The sequence below is a fragment of the Leucoraja erinacea genome, chromosome 8, assembly GCF_028641065.1.
Source record: "Leucoraja erinacea ecotype New England chromosome 8, Leri_hhj_1, whole genome shotgun sequence".
Taxonomy (NCBI): domain Eukaryota; kingdom Metazoa; phylum Chordata; class Chondrichthyes; order Rajiformes; family Rajidae; genus Leucoraja; species Leucoraja erinaceus.
In genome coordinates, this window is record NC_073384.1 from 374,875 (window position 1) to 401,595 (window position 26,721).

At 47.6% G+C, this 26,721-nt stretch overlaps 1 protein-coding gene across 1 annotated transcript in view; it reads right to left on the reverse strand.

The window, feature by feature from the left end:
- LOC129699216 (homeobox protein Meis2-like) overlaps positions 1-26,721 on the reverse strand; it is a 270,723-nt gene that overhangs the window by 22,913 nt on the left and 221,089 nt on the right. The window contains 1 exon segment of the mRNA XM_055638833.1: positions 15,676-15,734. Coding sequence (XP_055494808.1) covers positions 15,676-15,734 — 59 coding nt within the window.

A 26,721-nucleotide genomic window follows, 5' to 3' on the forward strand; every position in this document is an offset into this window, starting at 1 on the left:
CAGCACTATTCCCGTTTGTAATGACATTTGAAATATTTCTGTCATAGCCCCTGCTATTTCTACACTAACTTCCCTCAATGTCCTAGGGAATATCCTGTCCGGACCTGGAGACTTATCCACTTTTATATTTCTCAAAGGTGTCAGTATTTCTTTTACTTTGAATCTCATAGTTTCCATAGCTACTCTACTTGTTTCCCTTTCCTCACATAATTCAATATCCTTCTCCTTGTTGAATACCGAAGAAAATAAATTGTTCAATATCTCCCCCATCTCTTTTGACTCTGTAGATAGGGAGGTTCTACTGCAGTTGTACAGGGTCTTGATGAGACCACACCTGGAGTATTGCGTACAGTTTTGGTCTCCAAATCTGAGGAAGGACATTATTGCCATAGAGGGAGTGCAGAGAAGGTTCACCAGACTGATTCCTGGGATGTCAGGACTTTCATATGAAGAAAGACTGGATAGACTCGGCTTGTACTCGCTAGAATTTAGAAGATTGAGGAGGGATCTTATAGAAACTTACAAAATTCTTAATGGGTTGGACAGGCTAGATGCAGGAAGATTGTTCCCGATGTTGGGGAAGTCCAGAACAAGGGGGAAGGATAAGGGGGAAGTCTTTTAGGACCAAGATGAGGAAAACATTTTTTTTCACACAGAGAGTGGTGAATCTGTGGAAATTCCCTGCCACAGAAGGTAGTTGAGGCCAGCTCATTGGCCATATTTAAGAGGGAGTTAGATGTGGCACTTGTGGCTAAAGGGATCAGGAGTAGGCCATTCGGCCCGTCGAGCCAGCACCGCCATTCAATGTGATCATGGCTGATCATCCCCAATCAGTACCCTGTTCCTGCCTTCTCCCCATATCCCCTGACTCCGCTATCTTTAAGAGCCCTATCTAACTCTCTCTTGAAAGCATCCAGAGAACCTGCCTCCACCGCCCTCTGAGGCAGAGAATTCCACAGACTCACCACTCTCTGTGAGAAAAAGTGTTTCCTCCGCTAAATGCCTTACCCCTTATTCTTAAACTGTGTGGCCCCTGGTTCTGGACTCCCCAACATCGGGAACATGTTTCCTGCATCTAGCGTGTCCAAACCCTTCATAATCTTATATGTTTCAATAAGATGCCCTCTCATCCTTCTAAATTCCAGAGTATACAAGCCCAGCTGCTCCTTTCTCTCCTTCCTAAAGGAACGTCCTTTAATCCTTGTCCTAGACTCTCCCGCTAATGGGAATATCCTCTCCACATCCACTCTATCCAGGCCTTGGTTTGTCAGATCTTAAATATAGCCAATGAACTGGCCTCAACTACCCTCTGCGGCAGAGAGTTCCAGAGATTCACCACTCTCTGTGTGAAAAAAGTTCTTCTCATCTCGGTTTTAAAGGATTTCCCCCTTATCCTTAAGCTGTGACCCCTTGTCCTGGACTTCCCCAACATCGGGAACAATCTTCCTGCATCTAGCCTGTCCAACCCCTTAAGAATTTTGTAAGTTTCTATAAGATCCCCTCTCAGTCTCCTAAATTCTAGAGAGTATAAACCAAGTCTATCCAGTCTTTCTTCATAAGACAGTCCTGACATCCCAGGAATCAGTCTGGTGAACCTTCTCTGCACTCCCTCTATGGCAAGAATGTCCTTCCTCAGATTAGGAGACCAAAACTGTACGCAATACTCGAGGTGTGGTCTCACCAAGACCCTGTACAACTGCAGTAGAATCTCCCTGCTCCTATACTCAAATCCTTTTGCTATGAAAGCTAACATACTATTCGCTTTCTTCACTGCCTGCTGCACCTGCATGCCTACTTTCAATGACTGGTGTACCATGACACCCAGGTCTCGCTGCATCTCCCCTTTTCCTAGTCGACCACCATTTAGATAATAGTCTGCTTTCCTGTTTTTGCCACCAAAATGGATAACCTCACATTTATCCACATTATACTGCATCTGCCAAACATTTGCCCACTCACCCAGCCTATCCAAGTCACCTTGCAGTCTCCTAGCATCCTCCTCACAGCTAACACTGCCCCCCAGCTTAGTGTCATCTGCAAACTTGGAGATATTGCCTTCAATTCCCTCATCCAGATCATTAATATATATTGTAAATAGCTGGTGTCCCAGCACTGAGCCTTGCGGTACCCCACTAGTTTTGGGGCCTGAGTGAGATGCCGTCTGACCCGCTGAGTTACTCCAGCTCTCTGTGTCCGCCTTTAGCCCAGAATGCCAGCTTGTTCGGAGCAGATGAGGTGGACAACTCTAAATGTATCGGCCACGACTCCAAACCGTGTCTTGAATGTTGTTTGCCACCTGCTGCAGGCAGGCGTTACGCTGATGAGAAATGTGAACACATTTGAGCATTCCTCAACCCTCGGCAAGGACCTGAGCTCCGACCTTGTGTTGGAGGGAAGGTCAAGGATGGGAACACTGTGGATGTTCGGAGATCACGCACAGGCCTGACGAACCCCCAGTGTGATTTCACAGGGTGGAAATATTTGACCTCCGGCAAGCACAGCTATCTTCCCCTGCGCCTGCCTGGTCTTTGCACTTAAATGCTGCATATACGACTGGAATCCTGAACTTTTTGACACCTTGTAAAACTCATCAGAAAGTCGCCGTGCTGCATGGGAGGTCGGAAAAAAAACCCCTCAGTCTGAAGAAGGGTCTCGACCCGAAACATCATCCATTCCTCCTCTCCAGAGATGATGCTGCCTGTCCCACTGAGTTACTCCAGCATTTTGTGTCTGTCTACAAAAAATACTTCCACTGCTTTGAGAATATTTTTAAACCTTTGATTTGTGATCTTCAATTTGCAGTGTTTTAAAATATATACTGTATATATGTATGGCTTATTAGGACCAGTTTTTACAAGGGCTGTGAAGTATGGATGATGAAAAGTCGTGCCTACCCCCAGGAAGGAATGTACCTGCATCAACATTCCACCACGTTTCCACTAGTGGGAGAGTCTAGGACTAGAGGTCACAGCCTCAGAAATAAAGGACATTCCTTTAGGAAGGAGATGAGGAGGAATTTCTTTAGCCAGAGGGCGGTGAATCTGTGGAATTCTTTGCCACAAACATAGAAATTAGGTGCAGGAGTAGGCCATTCGGCCCTTCGAGCCTGCACCGCCATTCAATATGATCATGGCTGATCATCCAACTCAGTATCCCGTACCTGCCTTCTCTCCATACCCCCCTGATCCCCTTAGCCGCAAGGGCCACATCTAACTCCCTCTTAAATATAGCCAATGAACTGTGGCCTCAACTACCCTCTGCGGCAGAGAGTTCCAGAGATTCACCACTCTGTGTGTGAAAAAAGTTCTTCTCATCTCGGTTTTAAAGGATTTCCCCCTTATCCTTAAGCTGTGACCCCTTGTCCTGGACTTCCCCAACATCGGGAACAATCTTCCTGCATCTAGCCTGTCCAACCCCTTAAGAATCTTGTAAGTTTCTATAAGATCCCCCCTCAATCTCCTAAATTCTAGAGAGTATAAACCAAGTCTATCCAGTCTTTCTTCATAAGACAGTCCTGACATCCCAGAGGGTGGTGAATCTGTGGGATTCTTTGCCACAGACGGCCAAGTCAGTGGGCATATTTAAGGCAGAGATAGACAGATTCTTGATTAGTACTGGTGTCGGGGGGTGATGGGGAGAAGGCAGGAGAATGGGGTTAGGAGGGAGAGATAGATCAGCCATGATTGAATGGTGGAGTAGACTTGATGGGCCGAATGGCCTAAATCAGCTCCTATCACTAACGACTTTGTGACCTTTTGTTTTTAAGTAATCTCCAGTAAGTTGTGATCAATAAGAAGTGATCAGGTGCCACATTCCACTCTCCCCCCCTTAGTAATCTGATAACACCTACTCCTGCCCTGATCACTTGTGAAATTGTGCACACTAACACTATCTTACACACACACTAGGGGACAATGTACATTTACACCAAAGCCAATTAACCTACAAACCCGCACGTCTTTGGAGTGTGGGGGGAAACCGGTGATCCTGGAGGAAACCCACACAGGTCACGGGGAGAACGTGCAAACTCTCCAAAGACAGCAGCTGTAGACAGGATGGAGCCCAGGTCTCTGGCGCTGTGAGGCAGCAACTCTACCGCTGTGCCACCATGACACTCTGTGGCCTACAAATCCTCTCATTTTAAAAGAAGCAGAAACATAGACAATAGGTGCAGGAGTAGAGGCCATTCGGCCCTTCGAGCCTGCACCGCCATTCATTGTGATCATGGCTGATCATCCCCAATCAGTACCCCCCCTTCCTGCCTTCTCCCCATATCCCCTGACTCCGCTATCTTTAAGAGCCCTATCTAGCTCTCTCTTGAAAGCATCCAGAGAACCGGCCTCCACCGCCCTCTGAGGCAGAGAATTCCACAGACTCACAACTCTCTGTGAGAAAAAGTGTTTCCTCGTCTCCGTTCTAAATGGCTTACTCCTTATTCTTAAACTGTGTGGCCCCTGGTTCAGGACTCCCCCAACATCGGGAGCATGTTTCCTGCCTCTAGCATGTCCAAACCCTTCATAATCTTATATGTTTCAATAAGATCCCCTCTCATCCTTCTAAACTTCCTCGTCTCCGTTCTAAATGGCCTACCCCTTATTCTTAAACTGTGGACTCCCCCAACATCGGGAACATGTTTACTGTGCTTTATATTTGTCTTTCTTGTTAAAAGTCAGCAGTCTGCATTATTGATTGCAGGTGGAAAAGAATATTAATTTTTGAATGGAAAATTGTTAATATTTAATGTGCCAATTTTGGAAAGACTGAGTCTCTACCACAGGGTGAGTGATAATGTTGTTCGCTGCTCAATATAACCCCTATAACCTTCTTACACAAGATAGAAAATGCCACAAGGGCCACATCTAACTCCCTCTTAAATATAGCCAATGAACTGTGTGGCCTCAACTACCCTCTGCGGCAGAGAGTTCCAGAGATTCACCACTCTCTGTGTGAAAAAAGTTTTCCTCATCTCGGTTTTAAAGGATTTCCCCCTTATCCTTAAACTGTGTGACCCCTTGTTCTGGACTTCCCCAACATCGGGAACAATCTTCCTGCATCTAGCCTGTCCAACCCCTTAAGAATTTTGTACGTTTCTATAAGATCCCCCCTCAATCTCCTAAATTCTAGCGAGTACAAGCCGAGTCTATCCAGTCATTCTTCATATGAAAGTCCTGACATCCCAGGAATCAGTCTGGTGAACCTTCTCTGTACTCCCTCTATGGCAAGAATGTCTTTCCTCAGATTAGGAGACCAAAACTGTACTCAATACTCCAGGTGTGGCCTCACCAAGACCCTGTACAACTGCAGTAGAACCTCCCTGCTCCATTTCTAACCAAGCACAAAATGGGGCCAATTTCCTGAAAGCTTGTGTAAAGAGGACTTTTGAGCCACATTTAGTTTGACAGAGATGTTTCAGAAGATCGGGGGAAACTGGTGTATTAAATCAGGTTGTCATAGAGTGACACAGCATGGAAACAGGCCCTAGGGCCCATCTTGCTCACACCGGCCACATGTCCCGTCTACACTAGTCCCACCTTGGTTCATATCCCTCCAAACGTTGTGTGGCACGGTGGCGCAGTGGTAGAGTTGCTGCCTTAAGGGCCTGTCCCACTGTAAGAGGTAATTCAAGAGTTCTGTTGAACAGTTTTGCTCCCCAAATCTGAGGAAGGACATTATTGCCATAGAGGGAGTGCAGAGAAGGTTCACCAGACTGATTCCTGGGATGTCAGGACTGTCTTATGAAGAAAGACTGGATAGACTCGGTTTATACTCTCTAGAATTTAGGAGATTGAGAGGGGATCTTATAGAAACTTACAAAATTCTTAAGGGGTTGGACAGGCTAGATGCAGGAAGATTGTTCCCGATGTTAGGGAAGTCCAGGACAAGGGGTCACAGCTTAAGGATAAGGGGGAAATCCTTTAAAACCGAGATGAGAAGAACTTTTTTCACACAGAGAGTGGTGAATCTCTGGAACTCTCTGCCACAGAGGGTAGTTGAGGCCAGTTCATTGGCTATATTTAAGAGGGAGTTAGATATGGCTCTTGTGGCTAAGGGGATCAGGGGGTATGGAGAGAAGGCAGGTACGGGATACTGAGTTGGATGATCAGCCATGATCATATTGAATGGCGGTGCAGGCTCGAAGGGCCGAATGGCCTACTCCTGCACCTAATTTCTATGTTTCTATGTTTCTCCCGAGTTTTCTGGATTCGAACTCGGAGAATGTCCGTAGCGGGTCCGTAGGAGTTTGTGGATGTCCCGTAGCGGTTCGTACGAGTAGGTACTCGGGAAATCCGGTTAACTCGTGACGTTTTTTCAAAGCTGTGAAAAATGTCCACGAGCGAAAAAATACTCGTGATGAAAAATATTTTACTCGTACGAGCCGCTACGGGACATCCACGAACTCCTACGGACCAGCTACGGACATTCTCCGAGTTCGAATCAGGGGAAAATTCGGGAGAACTCTTGAATTACCTCGTACATTGGGACAGGCCCTTTACAGCGCTTACAGCACCGGAGACTCGGGTTCGAGCCAGTCTACGGGTGCTGTCTGTACGGAGTTTGCACGTTCTCCCCGTGATCGCTGGTTAGCGCGGACTAGGTGGGCTGAAGGGCCTGTGTCCCTGCTGTATCTCTAATAACATATATATAACCATATAACAATTACAGCACGGAAACAGGCCATCTCGGCCCTACAAGTCCGTGCCGAACAAATTTTTTCCCCTTAGTCCCACCTGCCTGCACTCATACCATAACCCTCCATTCCCTTCCCATCCATATGCCTATCCAATTTATTTTTAAATGATACCAATGAACCTGCCTCCACCACTTCCACTGGAAGCTCATTCCACACCGCTACCACTCTCTGAGTAAAGAAGTTCCCCCTCATGTTACCCCTAAACTTCTGTCCCTTAATTCTGAAGTCATGTCCTCTTGTTTGAATCTTCCCTATTCTCAAAGGGAAAAGCTTGTCCACATCAACTCTCTGTCTATCCCTCTCATCATTTTTAAAGACCTCTATCAAGTCCCCCCTTAACCTTCTGCACTCCAGAGAATAAAGACCTAACTAAACTAAACTAAACTAAATTAAAAACCTGTCCTAAATGTTGGGATAGTCCCTGCCTCAACAACAACCTCAGTCTAAAGAAGGGTTTCGGCCCGAAACGTTGCCTATTTCCTTTGCTCCATAGATGCTGCTGCATCCGCTGAGTTTCTCCAGCAATTTTGTCTACCTCCTCTGGCAGCTTGTTCCATAAACCCACCATATTCCTATGAAATAATTTCCCCTTCAACTTGATGTATTCAAAGATATTTAGCTCTTAGGGCTAACAGAATCAAGGGATATGGGGAGAGAGCAGGAATGGGGTATTGATTCTGGATGATCAGCCGTGATCATTTTGAATGACGGTGCTGGCTAGAAGGGCTGAATACTCCTACACCTATGTTTCTATGTAAACCTACAGGGTTAACCGATAGGTTGTATGTGGAAAATATCATCTGGATCAGCATGTAACAGATGCCAGGGTGCTCAAAGCATGCAAGGACATGATCAAAGATAGATGCAGATAGCTGGAGTAACTCAAGCTGGGTCAGAAGCATCTCTGGAGAAAAGCAATGTGCAATGTTTCAGGTTGAGACCTTTCTTCAGACCCGAAACATCACCTACTCCTTGTCTCTGGCGATGCTGCCTGACCCGCTGAGCTATTGTAAATTGCTTCCTACTCACAAGGATACGGGCATCTGGGGTTACGGGGAGAAGGCAGGAGAATGGGGTTAGGAGGGAGAGATAGATGAATGGTGGAGTAGACTTGATGGGCTGAATGGCCTAATTCTACTCCTATTCCATATGGCCTTATGACCTAAGGATGACATCAAGTTGGAAAGGGTGCAGAAGAGATGTTACCTGGGCTTGCTGGTTTGTGTTATAGGGAGAGGTTGGTGAGGTTGGGGTGTTAGGCAGTGAATTTAGGAGATTGAGAGGGGATCTTATAGAAACGTATAAAATTCTTAAGGGGTTGGACAGGCTAGATGCAGGAAGATTGTTCCCGATGTTGGGGAAGTCCAGGGCAAGGGGTCACAGCTTAAGGATAAGGGGGAAATCCTTTAAAACCGAGATGAGAAGAACTTTTTTTTCACGCAGAGAGTGGTGAATCTCTGGAACTCTCTGCCGCAGAGGGTAGTCGAGGCCACAGTTCATTGGCTATATTTAAGAGGGAGTTAGATGTGGCCCTTGTGGCTAAGGGGATCAGGGGGTATGGAGAGAAGGCAGGTACGGGATACTGAGTTGGATGATCAGCCATGATCATATTGAATGGCGAATGGTGCAGGCTCGAAGGGCCGAATGGCCTCTACTCCTGCACCTATTGTCTATGTTTCTATGTTTCTATGTTTCTATGTAATGTTTTATGTGCCATTCCTAACAGTCACTGTATGTCATGTTGTCACTTGCGGGCGGAGCACCAGGGCAAATTCCTTGTATGTGTGGGATGGAAATCCTGGGGGGGGGGGGTGCAGGGGGGACATGCGACCACCCCCCCCTGCTTTGAGAGGTGGGGGACAATACCCACCCCCCCCCCCCCCCCCGCATGTTTTGTAATCCGGACTTCATCAGCCGCTTTCTAAGGGCTGAATCGGCCCGTTCGTGGAGCCTTTCATCGCCCGGCGCGGCTTACAATCAAACTGCTGCATCGAGACGTTCGAGGCTCTGAATGTTGCAGTCCCCGCTGGGCGATGAAAGGCCCCGCGAACGGGCCGATTCAAGCCCCACGATTCGAGGAGGACGAGGCTGCTGTTGCTGGAGTTCAGAGTCGACTGGTCACCAACCGGGTCAGCTCCCGATGTTGCCGTCCACAGGGCCCACGGCCAAAGCCTCGCGTGTGTGTGCGTGCGCGCGGCCACCAATTGTGTTCCCCCCGCCATGTTTTGATAGCGATTTCCGTGCCTGCTTGTATGTGAATATACATGGCCAATAAACCTTTTCATTCATTCAAAATAGAACAGTTCAGCACAGCAAGAGGCCCTTCATAATGCAACAACCATTACTATCCACCTGCACGTGATCCATAGCCCTCCACTCTCTGCATATCCAGGTGGCCATCCAAAAGCCTTTTGAATGCCTGCCTCAACCACCACTCCTGACCAAAGATCCTATAGTGGAGCAAGATAATTCTCAAAAAATTCTAGAAGATAGACTGCTAAATGCAATGGGCTGTCGTGTAGTACGCAACGGAGTGGAACGTGGACCTTTTTTAGAAACATAGAAACATAGAAAATAGGTGCAGGAGTAGAGGCCATTTGGCCCTTCGAGCCTGCACCGCCATTCAATATGATCATGGCTGATCATCCAACTTTTTCATCCATTTCAGTAACCCGACCCGACCCGACCCGACCCAACCCGATCCGACCCGACCCGACCCGACCCGATCCGACCCGACCCGACCTGACCCGACCCGACCCGACTCGCAGTGTAATCAACTTTACGGGGGAACAGTTTGTGTTAATAAATTAAAATTCTGAAAATGAGGAGAAGATTTTTCCCAAATAACTTTTATTTTCACGAGGATGTTTCCGTAACCGGCTTCCGTCTCTGCGCTAGTATCTTTGCTCCGCTACGGGATCTTTGGTGCGGAGACGGAAGCCGGTTACGGAAATGGGGCCGAAAATGACCCATGAATCTGCCCACGACCGTACTATGTGTTTTTGGTCAAGTGGACTATCTTGCTCGCTGTAGGATCTTGGCTCCTGGCAACACATTGCAGCTGCTCACCACCCTCTGTGTAAAAAACTTGCCCTGCGAGTTTCTTTGGAGAGGAGGAGGCTGAGGTGCACAAGATCACCGGGGATGTGGATAAAGGGAACACTTACAGTCTTGTTCCCCAGGTAGAAGATTCTAAAACCAGATATAACCATATAACCATATAACAATTACAGCACGGAAACAGGCCATCTCGGCCCTACAAGTCCGTGCCAACAACTTTTTTCCCCCCTTAGTCCCACCTGCCTGCACTCATACCATAACCCTCCAATCCCTTCTCATCCATATGCCTATCCAATTTATTTTTAAATGATACCAACGAACCTGCCTCCACCACTTCCACTGGAAGCTCATTCCACACCGCTACCACTCTCTGAGTAAAGAAGTTCCCCCTCATGTTACCCCTAAACTTCTGTCCCTTAATTCTGAAGTCATGTCCTCTTGTTGGAATCTTCCCTATTCTCAGTGGGAAAAGCTTGTCCACATCAACTCTGTCTATCCCTCTCATCATTTTAAAGACCTCTATCAAGTCCCCCCTTAACCTTCTGCGCTCCAGAGAATAAAGACCTAACTTATTCAACCTTTCTCTGTAACTTAGTTGTTGAAACCCAGGCAACATTCTAGTGAATCTCCTCTGTACTCTCTCTATTTTGTTGACATCCTTCCTATAATTGGGCGACCAAAATTGTGCACCATACTCCAGATTTGGTCTCACCAATGCCTTGTATGGCACAGGCTACTGGGCACCATGTTATTGTAAAGATATTGTCAAGCTTGAAAGGGTTCAGAAAACTTTTACGAGGATGTTGCCAGGACTAGAGGGTGTGAGCTACAGGGAGAGGTTGAGTAGGCTGGGTCTCTATTCCTTGGAGCGCAGGAGGATGAGGGATGATCTTATAGAGGTGTATAAAATCATGAGAGGAATAGATCAGGTAGAGCACAGAGTCTCTTGCCCAGAGTAGGGGAATCGAGGACCAGAGGACATGGGTTCAAGGTGAAGGGGAAAAGATTTAATGGGAATCTGAGGGGTGACTTTTTCACACAGAGGGTGGTGGGTGTATGGAACGAGCTGCCAGAGGAGGTAGTTGAGGCTGGGACTATCCCATCGTTTAAGAAATAGTTAGACAGGTACATGGATAGGACAAGTTTGGAGGGATATGGTCGAAGTTCAGGCAAGTGGGACTAGGGTAGCTGGGGCAAAGGCCCTTCGAGCCAGCACCGCCATTCAATGTGATCATGGCTGATCATCCCTAATCAGAATACCCCGTTCCTGCCTTCTCCCCATATCCCCTGACTCCGCTATTTTTAAGAGCCCCGTCTAGCTCTCTCTTGAAAGCATCCAGAGAACCTGCCTCCACCGCCCTCTGAGGCAGAGAATTCCACAGACTCACCACTCTCTGTGAGAAAAAGTGTTTCCTCGTCTCCGTTCTAAATGGCTTACTCCTTATTCTTAAACTGTGTGTGGTCCCTGGTTCTGGACTCTCCCATTCTCTCAGCATATGGCAGTCCCGCCATCCCGGGAATTAACCTTGTAAACCTACGCTGCACTCCCTCAATAGCAAGAATGTCCCTCCTCAAATTAGGGGACCAAAACTGCACACAATACTCCAGGTGTGGTCTCACTAGGGCCCTGTACAACTGCAGAAGGACCTCTTTGTTCCTATACTCAACTCCTCTTGTTATGAAGGCCAACATGCCATTCACTTTCTTCACTGCCTGCTGTACCTGCATGCTTACTTTCCTAGACTGATGAACAAGGACCCCCAGATCCCATTGTTCTTCCCCTTTTCCCAACTTGACGCCATTTAGATAGTAATCCGCCTTCCTGTTTTTGCTACCAAAGTGGATAACCTCACATTTATCCGCATTAAACTTCATCTGCCATGCATCTGCCCACTCCCCCAACCTGTCCAAGTCACCCTGCATTCTCATAGCATCCTCCTCACAGTTCACACTGCCACCCAGCTTTGTGTCATCTGCAAACGTGCTAATGTTACTTTGAATCCCTTCATCCAAATCATTGATGCATATTGTAAATAGCTGCGGTCCCAGCACCGAGCCTTGCGGTACCCCACTAGTCACTGCCTGCCATAATGAAAGGAACCCGTTAATCCCTACTCTTTGTTTCCTGTCTGCCAACCACTTCTCTATCCATGTCAGCACTCTACCCCCAATACCATGTGCCCTAATTTTGCCCACTAATCTCCTATGTGGGACCTTATCAAATGCTTTCTGAAAGTCCTGGTACACTACATCCACTGGCTCCCCCTGGTCAATTTGCCTAGTTACATCCTCAATAAATTTCAGAATATTAGTCAAGCATGATTTCCTCTTCGTAAATCCATGCTGACTCGGACCGATCCTGTTACTGCTATCCAAATGTGCGGCTATCTCATCTTTTATAATTGACTCCAGCATCTTCCCCACCACCGAGTAAGAGTAGGCCATTCGGCCCTTTGAGCCAGCACCACCATTCAATATGATCATGGCCGATCATCCAAATTCAGTACCCAATTCCTTGCTTTCTCCCAATATATCCCTTGATTCCGTTAGCCTTAAGGGCTTGTCCCACTTAGGCTATTTTTAGGCGACTGTCAGAGTCGGAGCAGGTCGCCGAATGAATGGCCCCACCTCACCTTCGACATAACATTTGAAATAGAATCATTACTTTAACAACAAAAAAAACTGAAGTCATCACCTGGTGACAACTAACAACAGCGAGTTGAATAAATTTTGGAGCGATATATTTGATATATTTACAAAGCTTTTCAAGTCAAGAATAGAACCCAAAACGGAATGGATCATATTTGGAATAATAGGAGAAGATACCAATTTAAATAAAGACCAACATGTTTTTTTTAAATTATGGGTTAATAATTGGAAAGAAATTGATACTTAAATTTTGGAAAAATACAACTGTTAAAATGTGGATTAGGAACATGATGGACATAGCACGCCTTGAAGAAATGAGACTCCGACTAATAGATAAATATGACCAATTCTTAAGGAGTTGGTCTCCTTTCATCGACTTTTTGGAATCATGTGATGCAGCGGTGCCGTAAGGATTGCTGATTCCAGTTCATGACGCGGATAGATCTACATCTCCGAATACAGATTTGAAAAATTCTCTTTTAAGGGGCCTTCTCTTCTATTTCTACTTTCCACTTTCTCTCTTCCTTTTTTATTTTTTATATACACACTTCACGTTTTTCTACTCTCTACCATCTATTTTTCCACTTTTTCTTCTTTCTATTGTTTTCTTTTACTTGTCTTACTTACTTCCTTGTCATAACATAAAACTAGAGGTTGTACATGGAATGGATTACGGTATTACATAGTTGGCACCTAAAATTAGGTTCCACTGGACTGTTTTGTACTGTATTAACTTCTAATAAAATAAAAAATAAAAATTTAAAAAACTACGACAGTGCCTACGTCAGGAGAAGTCAAGCTACGCTCATTGGCGCCAAACTCACTGTTGCGACTGTCACCGAAAAAATTTGTACAGTTTTGGTCTCCAAATCTGAGGAAGGACATTATTGCCATAGAGGGAGTACAGAGAAGGTTCACCAGACTGATTCCTGGGATGTCAGGACTGTCTTATGAAGAAAGACTGGATAGACTTGGTTTATACTCTCTAGAATTTAGGACATTGAGAGGGGATCTTATAGAAACTTACAAAATTCTTAAGGGGTTGGACAGGCTAGATGCAGGAAGATTGCTCCCGATGTTGGGGAAGTCCAGGACAAGGGCCACAGCTTAAGGATAAGGGGGAAATCCTTTAAAACCGAGGTGAGAAGAACTTTTTTCACGCAGAGAGTGGTGAATCTCTGGAACTCTCTGCCGCAGAGGGTAGTTGAGGCCACACAGTTCATTGGCTATATTTAAGAGGGAGTTAGATGTGGCCCTTGTGGCTAAGGGGATCAGGGGGTATGGAGAGAAGGCAGGTACGGGATACTGAGTTGGATGATCAGCCATGATCATATTGAATGGCGGTGCAGGCTCGAAGGGCCGCATGGCCTCTACTCCTGCACCTAATTTCTATGTTTCTATGTTTCTATGTTCAACATGTTAAAAACACGCTACAACTCTTTGGGCGACTGAGGAGACGACTCACGACCATACAGGCGACACCCTGGCGAACACGTGGAGACATGTCTCCTAGTCGCCTAAAATAATCACCTAAGTGGGACAGTCCCAATAAGAGTTATATCTAACTCTCTGTTGAAAACATCCTGGTGAATTGGCCTCCACTGCCTTCTGTGGATGAGAATTCCACAGGTTCAGTCGGGAGCCTCAAATCCGCATGAACAAATTTTCTTTCAACAAAAAGTCCATCCCCTTAACAATTCTGTTCACCCAACAAAAATGTTAGTAACGCGATTTATTTACGATGATTTATTTTTGAAATGTCAAGATCTTCAGAATTATCAAGATTTAGTTTTGAAATGATCCAGCGTTAAGAAAAATGTTTTAAAGCCTTACGCTGAAAGACTATAAATACATATTATTAATGGTTTTACACTGTAAAATGAAAGAGAAATTTTAGCTCTAGAGAGAATTAACCCAAATGTTAGACACAGAAGGCTGGAGTAACTCAGCGGGTCAGGCAGCATCTGTGGAGAACATGGATAGGTGACGTTTCACAGAGTGCTGGAGTAACTCAGCGGGTCAGGCAGCATCTGTGGAGAACATGGATAGGTGACGTTTCACAGAGTGCTGGAGTAACTCAGCGGGTGCAGCAGCATCTATGGAGCTAAGGAAATAGGTAACGTTTCGGGTCGAAATCCTTCCGGGTTTCGGCCCGAAACGTTGCCTATTTCCAGAAGGGTTTCGGCCCGAAACGTTGCCTATTTCCTTCGCTCCATAGATGCTGCTGCACCATAACTCAGCGGGTCAGGCAGCATCTGTGGAGAACATGGATAGGTGACGTTTCACAATGCTGGAGTAACTCAGCGGGTCAGGCAGCATCTGTGGAGAACATGGATAGGTGACGTTTCACAGAGTGCTGGAGTAACTCAGCGGGTCAGGCAGCATCGCCGGACAGAAGGAATGGGTGAAGTTTCGGGTCGAGACCCTTCCCCAGACTGAGAGTCAGGGGAGAGGGAAATGAGAGATATGGAAGGGTAAGGTGTGAAAACGAGAGATCAAAGGGGACGAATGTAGAATGGATCTTTGGAGGCTCGGGGAAGCTGACAACAAGATATACAATGCAAAACGGAGGACTGTCAGTCTGCCCGATAACGTGTTTTGTTTTTTTTTAACAAAAGTTAGAGTTTGTTTAAAATAAAAACTGGAAAGTTGAGGGGGGGGGGGGTTTGGGAGAAAGTGTTTAGTAGTGCAAGAACTTCTCATTTTTGTCAGCACACCTGATGTCCAAGGCTGAACCCAGTTAGTTAGAGCTAGATTCAGAAACTGATCACCAGTTAGTTACTTCAGAACATTAGGGCAACTCCTCAGAAAGTTTACGGAAGGTTTCCAAAGCACGTCACCCTTTTCTTAACAGACCATAAACAGTTTTTGATATCAATAGCAAATCCACACCAAGCCATGCACTAGGAGGTGGTCACCATAGCAGAGAGAAAAGCCAGGAGGGGGGGGGGAGAAACCAAGAAATATATAAATGGAAAATCCCATCCATTTCATTTGGTTTTTCTTTTTTTTTTAAGTCCCCTTTTTAAAAAAAAAAACGGGATCTCAGAACGTAAAGGTGTCGTTGAATGAAGATGGTGTGTGTTTAAAAATGTTGAAACATCTCTGAAGGGTAAACTGATTAGTTTTGTTAGGACAGATGGATGGTTCAGTGATCAGACAAGGCCCAGCACACACATTGCCGTGTTATTTACCAGGTAATGGCTCTCCCAGTGAATGGCTGGATGATGCTTTTCGCCTGCGAGACTTGAATATAGTTACTACTGGGGACTTGCCTGCTCGATTAGATTGGTCTATCATGGGCTGGACTATCCTTCTTCTGGCATTTATAAACCTGTGTGGGGAAGAGGAGAAGAAGAAGAAAAAAATAACAGGGTTAAAGGGAGAATTGCAAATTGAACGAACGACATTTAGATACATTACGGTCATAAGTCCATTGGTAATGGGAGCAGAATTAGACATAGAAACATAGAAACATAGAAACATAGAAATTAGGTGCAGGAGTAGAGGCCATTCGGCCCTTCGAGCCTGCACCATTCGCCATTCAATATGATCATGGCTGATCATCCAACTCAGTATCCCGTACCTGCCTTCTCTCCATACCCCTGATCCCTTTAGCCACACGGGCCACATCGAACTCCCTCTTAAATATAGCCAATGAACTGTGGCCTCAACTACCCTCTGTGGCAGAGAGTTCCAGAGATTCACCACTCTCTGTGTGAAAAAAAGTTCTTCTCATCTCGGTTTTAAAGGATTTCCCCCTTATCCTTAAGCTGTGACCCCTTGTCCTGGACCATTCGGCCCATCAAGTCTACTCTGCCATTCTCGATGTGGGGGGGGGGGGGGGGGGGGGGAGGGGAAACCAGGGGCCACCCACACACACACACACAGTTTAAGAATAAGGAGTAAGCCACTTATAACGGAGACGAGGAAACACTTTTTCCTCACAGAGAGTTGTGAGTCTGTGGAATTCTCTGCCTCAGAGGGCGGTGGAGGCCGGTTCTCTGGATACTTTCAAGAGAGAGTTAGATAGGGCTCTAAAAGATAGTGGAGTCAGGGGATATGGGGAAAAGGCAGGAACGGGGTACTGATTGGGGATGATCAGCCACGATCACATTGAATGGTGGTGCTGGTTCGAAGGGCCGAATGGCCTCTACTCCTGCTGGAGGGGGGTGGGGGGGTGTTGGGAGAGTGGGTGGGTGGAGGGGGGTAGTGGGGGTGGAGGTGGAGGGGGGGGTGGGGGAGGGGGTTTGATGGGTGTGGAGGGGGTGGGGGGGTAGTGGGGGGGTGGAGGTTAAACTCTGCTGCAGCTGTACATTTTGAAAGAGGAGCATTAACGAGACCTTTCCAGAAACAATGCCTGACTCTGCCCTCCCTTCCTTTGTAACACAAAATAATTGCCACCGATACTTTTTGTTAAATGCCGTTCACAATAGCATCAGTCGCCTCACCTAATTAGGGAAGAATCTTCCCTTACTCCCACTGCTTCTACCTACTAACTCCAGTTACAGCCCCGTGTTGGGAAAATGAGTTGTGGTAAACCCTGGTAAACGCACAAAAAATAAAAGGAGGTTTGTGATCACTGCAGGCATTTAACTGCTGAGGGACTCCGGCAAAAGGCATTCCATTCAAAGCTTTTCCTCCCCTCGTCTCTATGTAAAGTTTAGGGTCAAACCCAGGTCACCAGTATACAGCCATTGACCTTGTTGCACCCATTTTAGGCAACTGTTTGCTGCCCATGTTTCACAAATAACAGAGGGAAAATCCTTCTGGACCAACCCTGCAGGACAGAGGGTGAATAAAGAGGATCTAATAGTGCAAACAAGTCAGCATATTTGGAGAAGGGGTTTAAGATATAGACTGATGTGCTAATCTGTGCAAAGCCTGCCGTTTAATTTGATGTTCAGCTTATGCATAGCGGGAGTTCCAAGGGGGGGGGGGCAAAACGTTACTCTGGGACCATGTGGAGACTCCTGAGCTGAGTTCGCCCGAGTGGGGAAACTCAACTCTGGCTGGTCACAGAAAACCTCACATTTCTCACACTTATTTTATTTCCCTTTGAATGGACGGGCAGCCAATACACTTGTCGGAAAACCCGCCAGATCGGAATACAAAGCGCCTAAACTTTGTTAAGAGACATTAGCAGAAACAGCGCGGAAAGCCACATAGGCAGAGAGCCGGCTCGAAGCTGAACACGATACACTTCTCATCTCAATAAGGCCCATTTTATTTTTGCGCCAGTTGTTATGTTAATACGCTTACTTCTGCAGCAACGATTTAAAAAATAAATGCGATGAAACTTCAGCCCAATACATTGAGCTGTGCCTTGAAAGGTGGAGGGAATTAAACCCACAGATTAGATTAGTTTAGGAAGGAACTGCAGATGCTGGTTTAAACTGATTCCCGGGATGTCAGGACTGTCTTATGAAGAAAGACTGGATAGACTTGGTTTATACTCTCTAGAATTTAGGAGATTGAGGGGGGATCTTATAGAAACTTACAAAATTCTTAAGGGGTTGGACAGGCTAGATGCAGGAAGATTGCTCCCGATGATGGGGAAGTCCAGGACAAGGGGTCACAGCTTAAGGATAAGGGGGAAATCCTTTAAAACCGAGATGAGAAGAACTTTTTTCTCACAGAGAGTGGTGAATCTCTGGAACTCTCTGCCACAGAGGGTAGTTGAGGCCAGTTCATTGGCTATATTTGAGAGGGAGTTAAATGTGGCCCTTGTGGCTAAAGGGATCAGGGGGTATGGAGAGAAGGCAGGTACGGGATACTGAGTTGGATGATCAGCCATGATCATATTGAATGGCGGTGCAGGCTCGAAGGGCCGAATGGCCTACTCCTGCACCTAATTTCTATGTTTCTATGTTTCTAAACCGAAGACCGACACAAAGAGGCTGGAGTAACTCAGCGGGACAGGCAGCATCTCTGGGGAGAAGGAATGGATGGACAGAAGGGTCTCGACCAGAAAACTCGCCTTTTCCTTCTCTCCAGAGATGCTGCCTGTCCCGCTGAGTTACTCCAGCTTTTTGTCTCTATCTTTGATTAGTTTATTGCCTGTTGTCTATTTAGTTTAGTTTAGTTTAGAGATACAGCGTGGAAACAGGCCCTTCGGCCCACCGAGTCCATGCCGACCAGCGATCCCCGCACACTGACACTATCCTACACACACTAGGGGCAAATTACACTTGTACCAAGCCAGTTAACCTACAAACCTGCACGTCTTTGGAGTGTGGGAGGAAACCGGAGCACCCGGAGAAAACCCACGCAGGTCACGGGGAGAGAGAACGTGCAAACTCCGTACAGACAGCACCCGTAGTCGGGATCAAACCCGGGTCTCTGGCGCCGTGAGGCAGCAACTCTACCGCTGCGCCACGGCGACCCTTGTCAGAGGGTGGTGAATCTGTGGGATTCTTTGCCACAGACGGCTGTGGAGGCCACAAGTCAGTGGATATTTTTAAGGCGGAGATAGATAGATTCTTGATTAGTGCGGGTGTCAGGGATTATGGGGAGAAGGCAGGAGAATGGGGTTAGGAGGGAGAGATAGATCAGCCGTGATTGAATGGCGGAGTAGACTTGATGGTAATAATGAGGCCACATTAGTAGTCGGAATTAGAATAAATTACCAGAATATCTTAACCAATATACTTTCTTCCAAAGCACAATCCCTCAAAGTGTGATTTTAATTTATTGTAATTAGCCCTGCAAGAACATTGACATTCTTCCCTGTTATTGAAGCCTCAGGCACAGAAGGAGCAGATGTGAAGTGAAACATAGAAACATAGAAACATAGACAATAGGTGCAGGAGTAGGCCATTCGGCCCTTCGAGCCTGCACCGCCATTCAATTTGATCATGGCTCATCATCCAACTCAGTATCCCGTACCTGCCTTCTCTCCATACCCCCTGATCCCCTTAGCCACAAGGGCCACATCTAACTCCCTCTTAAATATAGCCAATGAACTGTGGCCTCAACTACCTTCTATGGCAGAGAGTTCCAGAGATTCACCACTCTCTGTGTGAAAAATGTTTTTCTCATCTCGGTCCTAAAGGATTTCCCCCTTATCCTTAAACTGTGACCCCTTGTCCTGGACTTCCCCAACATCGGGAACAATCTTCCTGCATCTAGCCTGTCCAACCCCTTAAGAATTTTGTACGTTTCTATAAGATCCCCCCTCAATCTTCTAAATTCTAGCGAGTACAAGCCGAGTCTATCCAGTCTTTCTTCATATGAAAGTCCTGACATCCCAGGAATCAGTCTGGTGAACCTTCTCTGTACTCCCTCTATGGCAAGAATGCAGTTATGTGGATGGCCACAGTGGTGCAGCGGTAGAATTGCTGCCTTACAGCGCTTACAGCGGCAGAGACCCGGGTTCCATCCCGACTACGGGCGCTGTCTGTACGGAGTTTGCACGTTCTCCCCGTGACCTGCGTGGGTTTTCTCCGGGTGCTCCGGTCTCCTCCCACACTCCAAAGACGTGCAGGTTTGGCTTGGTATAAGTGTAAATTGTCCCCAGTGTGTGTGTAGGGCAGTGTTAGTGTGCAGAGATCGCTGGCCGGCACGGACTCGGTGGGCCGAAGGGCCTGTTTCCGCGCTGTATCTCTAAACTAAACTAAAGGTAGCCAAAAATGCTGGAGAAACTCAGCGGGTGAGGCAGCATCAATGGAACGAAGGAATAGGTGACGTTTCGGGTCGAGACCCTTCTTCAGACTGATGTGGGGATGGGGGGGTTTGGGGGCGGGAAGAAGAAAGGTGGAGGTGGAGACAGTGGGCTGTGGGAGACTGGGAAGGGGAGGGGATGGAAGGAGAAAGCAGGGACTACCTGAAGTTAGAGAAGTCAATGTTCATACCGCTGGGTTGTAAACTACCCAAGCGAAATATGAGGTGCCGCTCTTCCAATTTGAACTAAACTAAAAGTCTTTATTACACGATGAATTAGCATTAAAACAGTGAATTGCACGGATGGTAGTAGTGTACCGGGACAGCATAGCTTATTGCAAGTGTATCTTTGCCAGTTCATTCTTGCAACCAAAGAACAACAGCCAAAGAACATGCTTACATCTGCACACCTGCCTTCTGCAAACGTGTTGTGAACTAACTTTTCTAATGTACCTCATGAAGCGGGAGAGAATGGAGAAGTTTGTTTGGTTGTTGCAACTTGCACGGGAAAGTTATTGCAAGATTCGTGGAGGTGAATGCTGCTTTCTGCAGACAGACCAATCCAGTGGTTCAAAATTGCGAGAGAGAGATTTTCCATATATCAGCCTCGAACTAAAGTGTAGTTAGTAATAGCGTGTTTAGTTTAGTTTGGAGATAGAGGGTGGAAGCAGGCCCTTCGGCCCAACGAGTCGGCACTGACCAATGATCCCCGCACACTAAAGCCCCTGTCCCACGGTACGAGTTCATTCCAAGAGTTCTCCCGACTTTCCCCTAATTCGAACTCGGAGATTTACGGTAATGGCTGCTCGTGAGTACTCGGGGCTCTCGTGACATTTTTCAACGTTGAAAAATCTTCACGAGTCTTCCCGAGCTTGCCGCGTTTCCCGAGTACCTGCCGTTAGCGTTACGAGCCGCTAAGAGGCGTCCCCGAGCTCCGACGTGCCCGCTACGTACATTCTACGTACTTACCACGAGTTTGATTTTTTTTTAAACTCGGGAGAGCTCTTGGAATGAACTCGTACAGTGGGACAGGGCCTTTACACCAGCCAACACACACTGGGGGGAATTGTTACATTTATACCAAGGCAAGTAACCTACAAACCCGCACGTCTTTGGAGTGTGTGAGGAAAACCGGCGATCTCGGAGAAAACCCACGCAGGTCACGGGGAGAACGTGCAAACTCCGTACAGACAGCGCCCGTAATCAGGAACTCTACCGCCGTGACACCGTGACTGATGCCCCATTAAACTAACTTTCCTGATGTATCGCATGAAGCAGCAGAGAATGGAGTCGTGTATTTGGTTGCAGCAAGATTCATGGAAGTGAATGCTGCTTTTCTGCACTTAGACTGGCCTCATCTCCCCCCCCCCCCCCCCCCCGACCCCTCCGCCCATTGTCCCCATCCCTCCACCACCCCCCCCCAACCCCTTCACTCTCCCCCTCCTCCACCACCCCCCCCCCACCCCTCCCCCTCACTCACTCCCCCCTCTCCTCTCCCCCTCCCCTTCCCCTCCCCTCACTCTCCCCCCCCCTCCCCCCTAACCCCCCCCCCCCCCTCTCCCCACTCTCCCCCTCCCCCCTCCCTCCCCCCCCCTCCTCCCCTCCCCACCCCCTTGCTCTCCCCCTCCTCTCCCCACCCCCCCACTCTCCTCCCTCCTCCTCCTCTCCCCTCCCCCCCTCACTCTCCCTCTCCCCTCCCCACCCCCTCACTCTCCCCTCCTCCTCTCCCCCTCCCCACCCCTTCTCCCTCCCCCCCACCCCCCCAGCTCCCCCATGATACACCGAAATCCTCCACATTCCTGTGCTAGCTGGAGGCCCGGTGGATATAAAGGCATGCAGCGAGTTGCTGAGAGTTGAGCTGGGCTTTCTAAAGCATTCTTGCGACTCTTTCATCCCGGAGAAGGAACGCAATGAGATTGCAGCTGAGAAAGACAAAGGCATCTTGGAGGGGTGGAGGCAAGATCTTGGCGTTGGGGGAAAGAAGCGCTGAGTCCCCCCCTCCCCGTCTGTACAGACGTGTCGCGCTTGGCCGCCAGCGTTCAGCGTTCCTGTGGAGTGTTGTCTGATTTACAGCGCAACTAAACGACCACTCTTAAGAGACCGCTGGTCCCTCCCCCCCAGCTCACACACACACGCACTAGAGCTCAAACACTTGTACCGTCTTCGGGAAGAGCCCACAGCGAAGGTTTCTACCACTGCTCGACAGACCCACACACCTTCCTCCTCATGGCCAAAGCTCATGGTCAAATGGCAGGACCCTCTTGCACCACCCCAGCAGGGTCATTCACAGGTCAGCTTCACGTCTCTGTAATAAAGTGCTTGATAAAACCCAGTCCAGCCGTCCCTGCTCCAGCAACACCCAACCAGCTCCTCCATCTTACCCTGACCTGACCTGCCTCATGTGTTGGCCTCCCCTCTCCCTCAACATTTTGGTCAATGGACAATAGGTGCAGGAGTAGGCCATTCGGCCCATCGAGCCTGCACCGCCATTCAATGTGATCATGGCTGATCATCCACAATCAGTACCCCGTTCCTGCCTCCTCCCCATAGCCCCTGACTCCGCTATCTTTAAGAGCCCTATCTTGGAATTCTCTGCCTCAGAGGGTGGTGGAGGCCAGTTCTCTGGATGCTTTCATAGAAACATAGAAACATAGAAATTAGGTGCAGGAGTAGTAGGCTATTCGGCCCTTCGAGCCTGCACCGCCATTCAATATGATCATGGCTGATCATCCAACTCAGTATCCCGTACCTGCCTTCTCTCCATACCCTCTGATCCCCTTGGCCACAAGGGCCACATCTAACTCCCTCTTAAATATAGCCAATGAACTGTGGCCTCAACTACCTTCTGTGGCAGAGAGTTCCAGAGATTCGCCACTCTCTGTGTTCAAGAGAGAGCTAGATAGGGCTCTTAAAGATAGCGGAGTCGGGAGATATGGGGAGAAGACAGGAACGGGGTACTGATTGGGGATGATCAGCCATGATCGCATTGAATGGCGTTGCTGGCTCGAAGGGCCGAATGGCCTCCTCCTGCACCTACTGTCTCTAAGAGGGAGTGGCCGGGGTGCGACTGGTCCTTGATGATGCTGCTGGCCTTGCCGTGGTAGCGTGAGGCGTAGATGGAGTCGATGGGTTACAACTGTGCGATCAATCACCTTTGACAACAGTATTGGGGCCGATTGGGAAAGGGAGAGATGCAGCGAGACCTGGGTGTCATGGTACACCAGTCATTGAAGGTAGGCATGCAGGTGCAGCAGGCAGTGAAGAAAGCCAATGGTATGTTAGCTTTCATAGCAAAAGGATTTGAGTCTAGGAGCAGGGAGGTTCTACTGCAGTTGTACAGGGTCTTGGTGAGACCACACCTGGAGTATTGCGTACAGTTTTGGTCTCCAAATCTGAGAAAGGACATTATTGCCATAGAGGGAGTGCAGAGAAGGTTCACCAGACTGATTCCTGGGATGTCAGGACTGTCTTATGAAGAAAGACTGGATAGACTTGGTTTATACTCTCTAGAATTTAGGAGATTGAGAGGGGATCTTATAGAAACTTACAAAATTCTTAAGGGGTTGGACAGGCTAGATGCAGGAAGATTGTTCCCGATGTTAGGGAAGTCCAGGACAAGGGGTCACACAGCTTAAGGATAAGGGGGAAATCCTTTAAAACCGAGATGAGAAAAACATTTTTCACACAGAGTGGTGAATCTCTGGAACTCTCTGCCACAGAGGGTAGTCGAGGCCACAGTTCATTGGCTATATTTACGAGGGAGTAGATGTGGCCCTTGTGGCTAAAGGGATCAGGGGGTATGGAGAGAAGGCAGGTACGGGATACTGGTTGGATGATCAGCCATGATCATATTGAATGGCGGTGCAGGCTCGAAGGGCCGAATGGCCTCTACTCCTGCACCTAATTTCTATGTTTCTATGTATAAAAACGTGATGTCATGCTTTAGGAGTTCCATCAAGAAGAACGCTTGTGGAACCTGCAGAACCATTATTTGGAAGTGTGACCCCTCTCCACACACAGATCACCTCAATGTTACTGATGTATTTATTTATATGAATGAAGCTGTTATCGGGCTGGCCAGTGAATGCCAAGCTGTAGTCATTAATCTCCAGAAACAATGATTGCCTGCTTAGGGTTTAGCTTTGCCTCAAACTGATACCTGCCCTGGCTGAAGCCAGATCAATCAATTGCCATGCTGTGTCCCTAACAACTGTAAAATGTGCACCTTTTCCTGCATTTTTATCATGTTTCACCTTCAAATGGCTTTCCCTTCAAAACGGCTAGTGTATCTTGGCTAAAGCAAACATCACAGAGCTTTGTGTGTTAAGCAAGATCCAGGAACACCAGTTCAATAAAGCCCCAATCTATCTGCCTTCAAGGCTCCTATTTGAGGGGGGAGAGGGTGGGGGGGGAAGGGGGGAAGGAGCCTGCTCTCTGCCTGTTCGCTGGAAGACCTCTGTTCCTGATTAAACCATCAAGCTGGAACAAGATTTACGAGGATGTTGCCGGGACTCGAGGGTCTGAGCTGAGCTGCAGGGAGAGGTTGCATAGAAACATAGAAACATAGAAATTAGGTGCAGGAGTAGGGCCATTCGGCCCTTCCAGCCTGCACCGCCATTCAATATGATCATGGCTGATCATCCAACTCAGTATCCCATACCTGCCTTCTCTCCATACCCCCTGATCCCCTTAGCCCCCACACGGACCACATCTAACTCCCTCTTAAATATAGCCAATGAACTGTGTGGCCTCAACTACCTTCTGTGGCAGAGAGTTCCACAGATCGGAGATTGGGGCAGGCTTGGACTCTTGGATTGCAGGGAGATCTTAAAGAGGCGTATAAAATCATGAGAATAATAGATCGGGTAGATGCACAGAGTCTCTTGCCCAGAGTAGGGGAATCGAGGACCAGAGGACATGGGTTCAAGGTGAAGGGGAAAAGATTTAATAGGAATCTCAGGGGTCCGTTTTTCACACAAAGGGCGGTGGGTGCATGGAACGAGCTGCCGGAGGAGGTAGTTGAGGCTGGGACTATCGCTATGTTTAAGAATCAGTTAGACCGATACGTGGATAGGACAGATTTGGAGGGATATGGACCAAATGCTGGCAAGTGGTACTAGTGTAGCTGGGACATGTTGGCCGGTGTGGGCAAGTTGGGCCGAAGGGCCTGTTTCCACACTGTCTCACTCCATGACTCAAAGCAGGTTCTTTAAAATCCATTCAGACCAGTAAATAGAATCATCACCTTATACCCCTTTTGAGCAGCAAACAATTCTCGACAAAATTGATGTCAAACTGATTCCAGGCATCACGGTGGCGCAGCGGTAGAGTTGCTGCTTCACAGCGCCAGAGACCTGGTTTTCGATCCTGACCTCAGGTACTGTCTGTACGGAGTTTGCACGTTCTCCCCGTGACCTGCATTGGTTTTCTCTGGGAGTTTCGATTTCCTCCCCACACTCCAAAGACGTGCAGGTTTGTAGGTTAATTGGCTTCGGTAACGATTGCAAATAAACCCTAGTATGTGCAGGATAGTGTTAGTGTGCGGGGATCGCTGGTCGGTGCGGACTCAGTGGGCTGAAGGGCTCGTTTCCGCGCTGTATCTCTAAACTGAACATAACTAATCCCAATCAGTCTAAACTAATGTCTGAAGATGGTTCTCGACCTGAAATGTTGCCTGTTCCTTCTCTCCATAGATGCTGCCTGTCCCGCTGAGTTACTCCAGCATTTTTGTCTATCTCAGATTCCTATTAAATCTTTTCCCCTTCACCTTGAACCCATGTCCTCTGGTCCTCGATTCCCCTACTCTGGGTGTATCTACCCGATCTATTCCTCTCGTGATTTTATACATTGCAGCATTTTAAGTAGGTAAGTAAGTTTATTGGCCAAGTATTCACCTACAAGGAATTTGCCTTGGTGCTCCCGCCCACAAGTAACAACATGACATACAGAGACAGTTACGAATGACTCAGAAAACACTAAACATTAATAATAATTTGTACAATTTTGGTCGCCCAATTATAGGAAGGATGTCAACAAAATAGAGAGAGTACAGAGGAGATTTACTAGAATGTTGCCTGGGCTTCAGCAACTAAGTTACAGAGAAAGGTTGAACAAGTTAGGGCTTTATTCTTTGTTGCGCAGAAGGTTAAGGGGGGACTTGATAGAGGTTTTTAAAATGATGAGAGGGATAGACAGAGTTGATGTGGACAAGCTTTTCCCACTGAGAGTAGGGAAGATTCAAACAAGGGGACATGACTTGAGAATTGAGGGACAGAAGTTTAGGGGTAACATGAGGGGGAACTTCTTTACTCAGAGAGTGGTGGCTGTGTGGAATGAGCTTCCAGTGGAAGTGGTGGAGGCAGGTTCGATTTTATCATTTAAAAATAAATTGGATAGTTATATGGACGGGAAGGGAATGGAGGGTTATGGTCTGAGCGCAGGTATATGGGACTAGGGGAGATTATGTGTTCGGCACGGACTAGAAGGGTCGAGACGGCCTGTTTCCGTGCTGTAATTGTTATATGGTTATATGTTTAAGTGGGACAGGCTACAGATTTTTAGCTGTTGAGTAGAGCAACTACTCGTGGATAAAAACTGTTTTTATGTCTGGCTGTGGCAGCTTTGACCGTCCGGAGTCGCCTTCCAGAGGGAAGTGATTC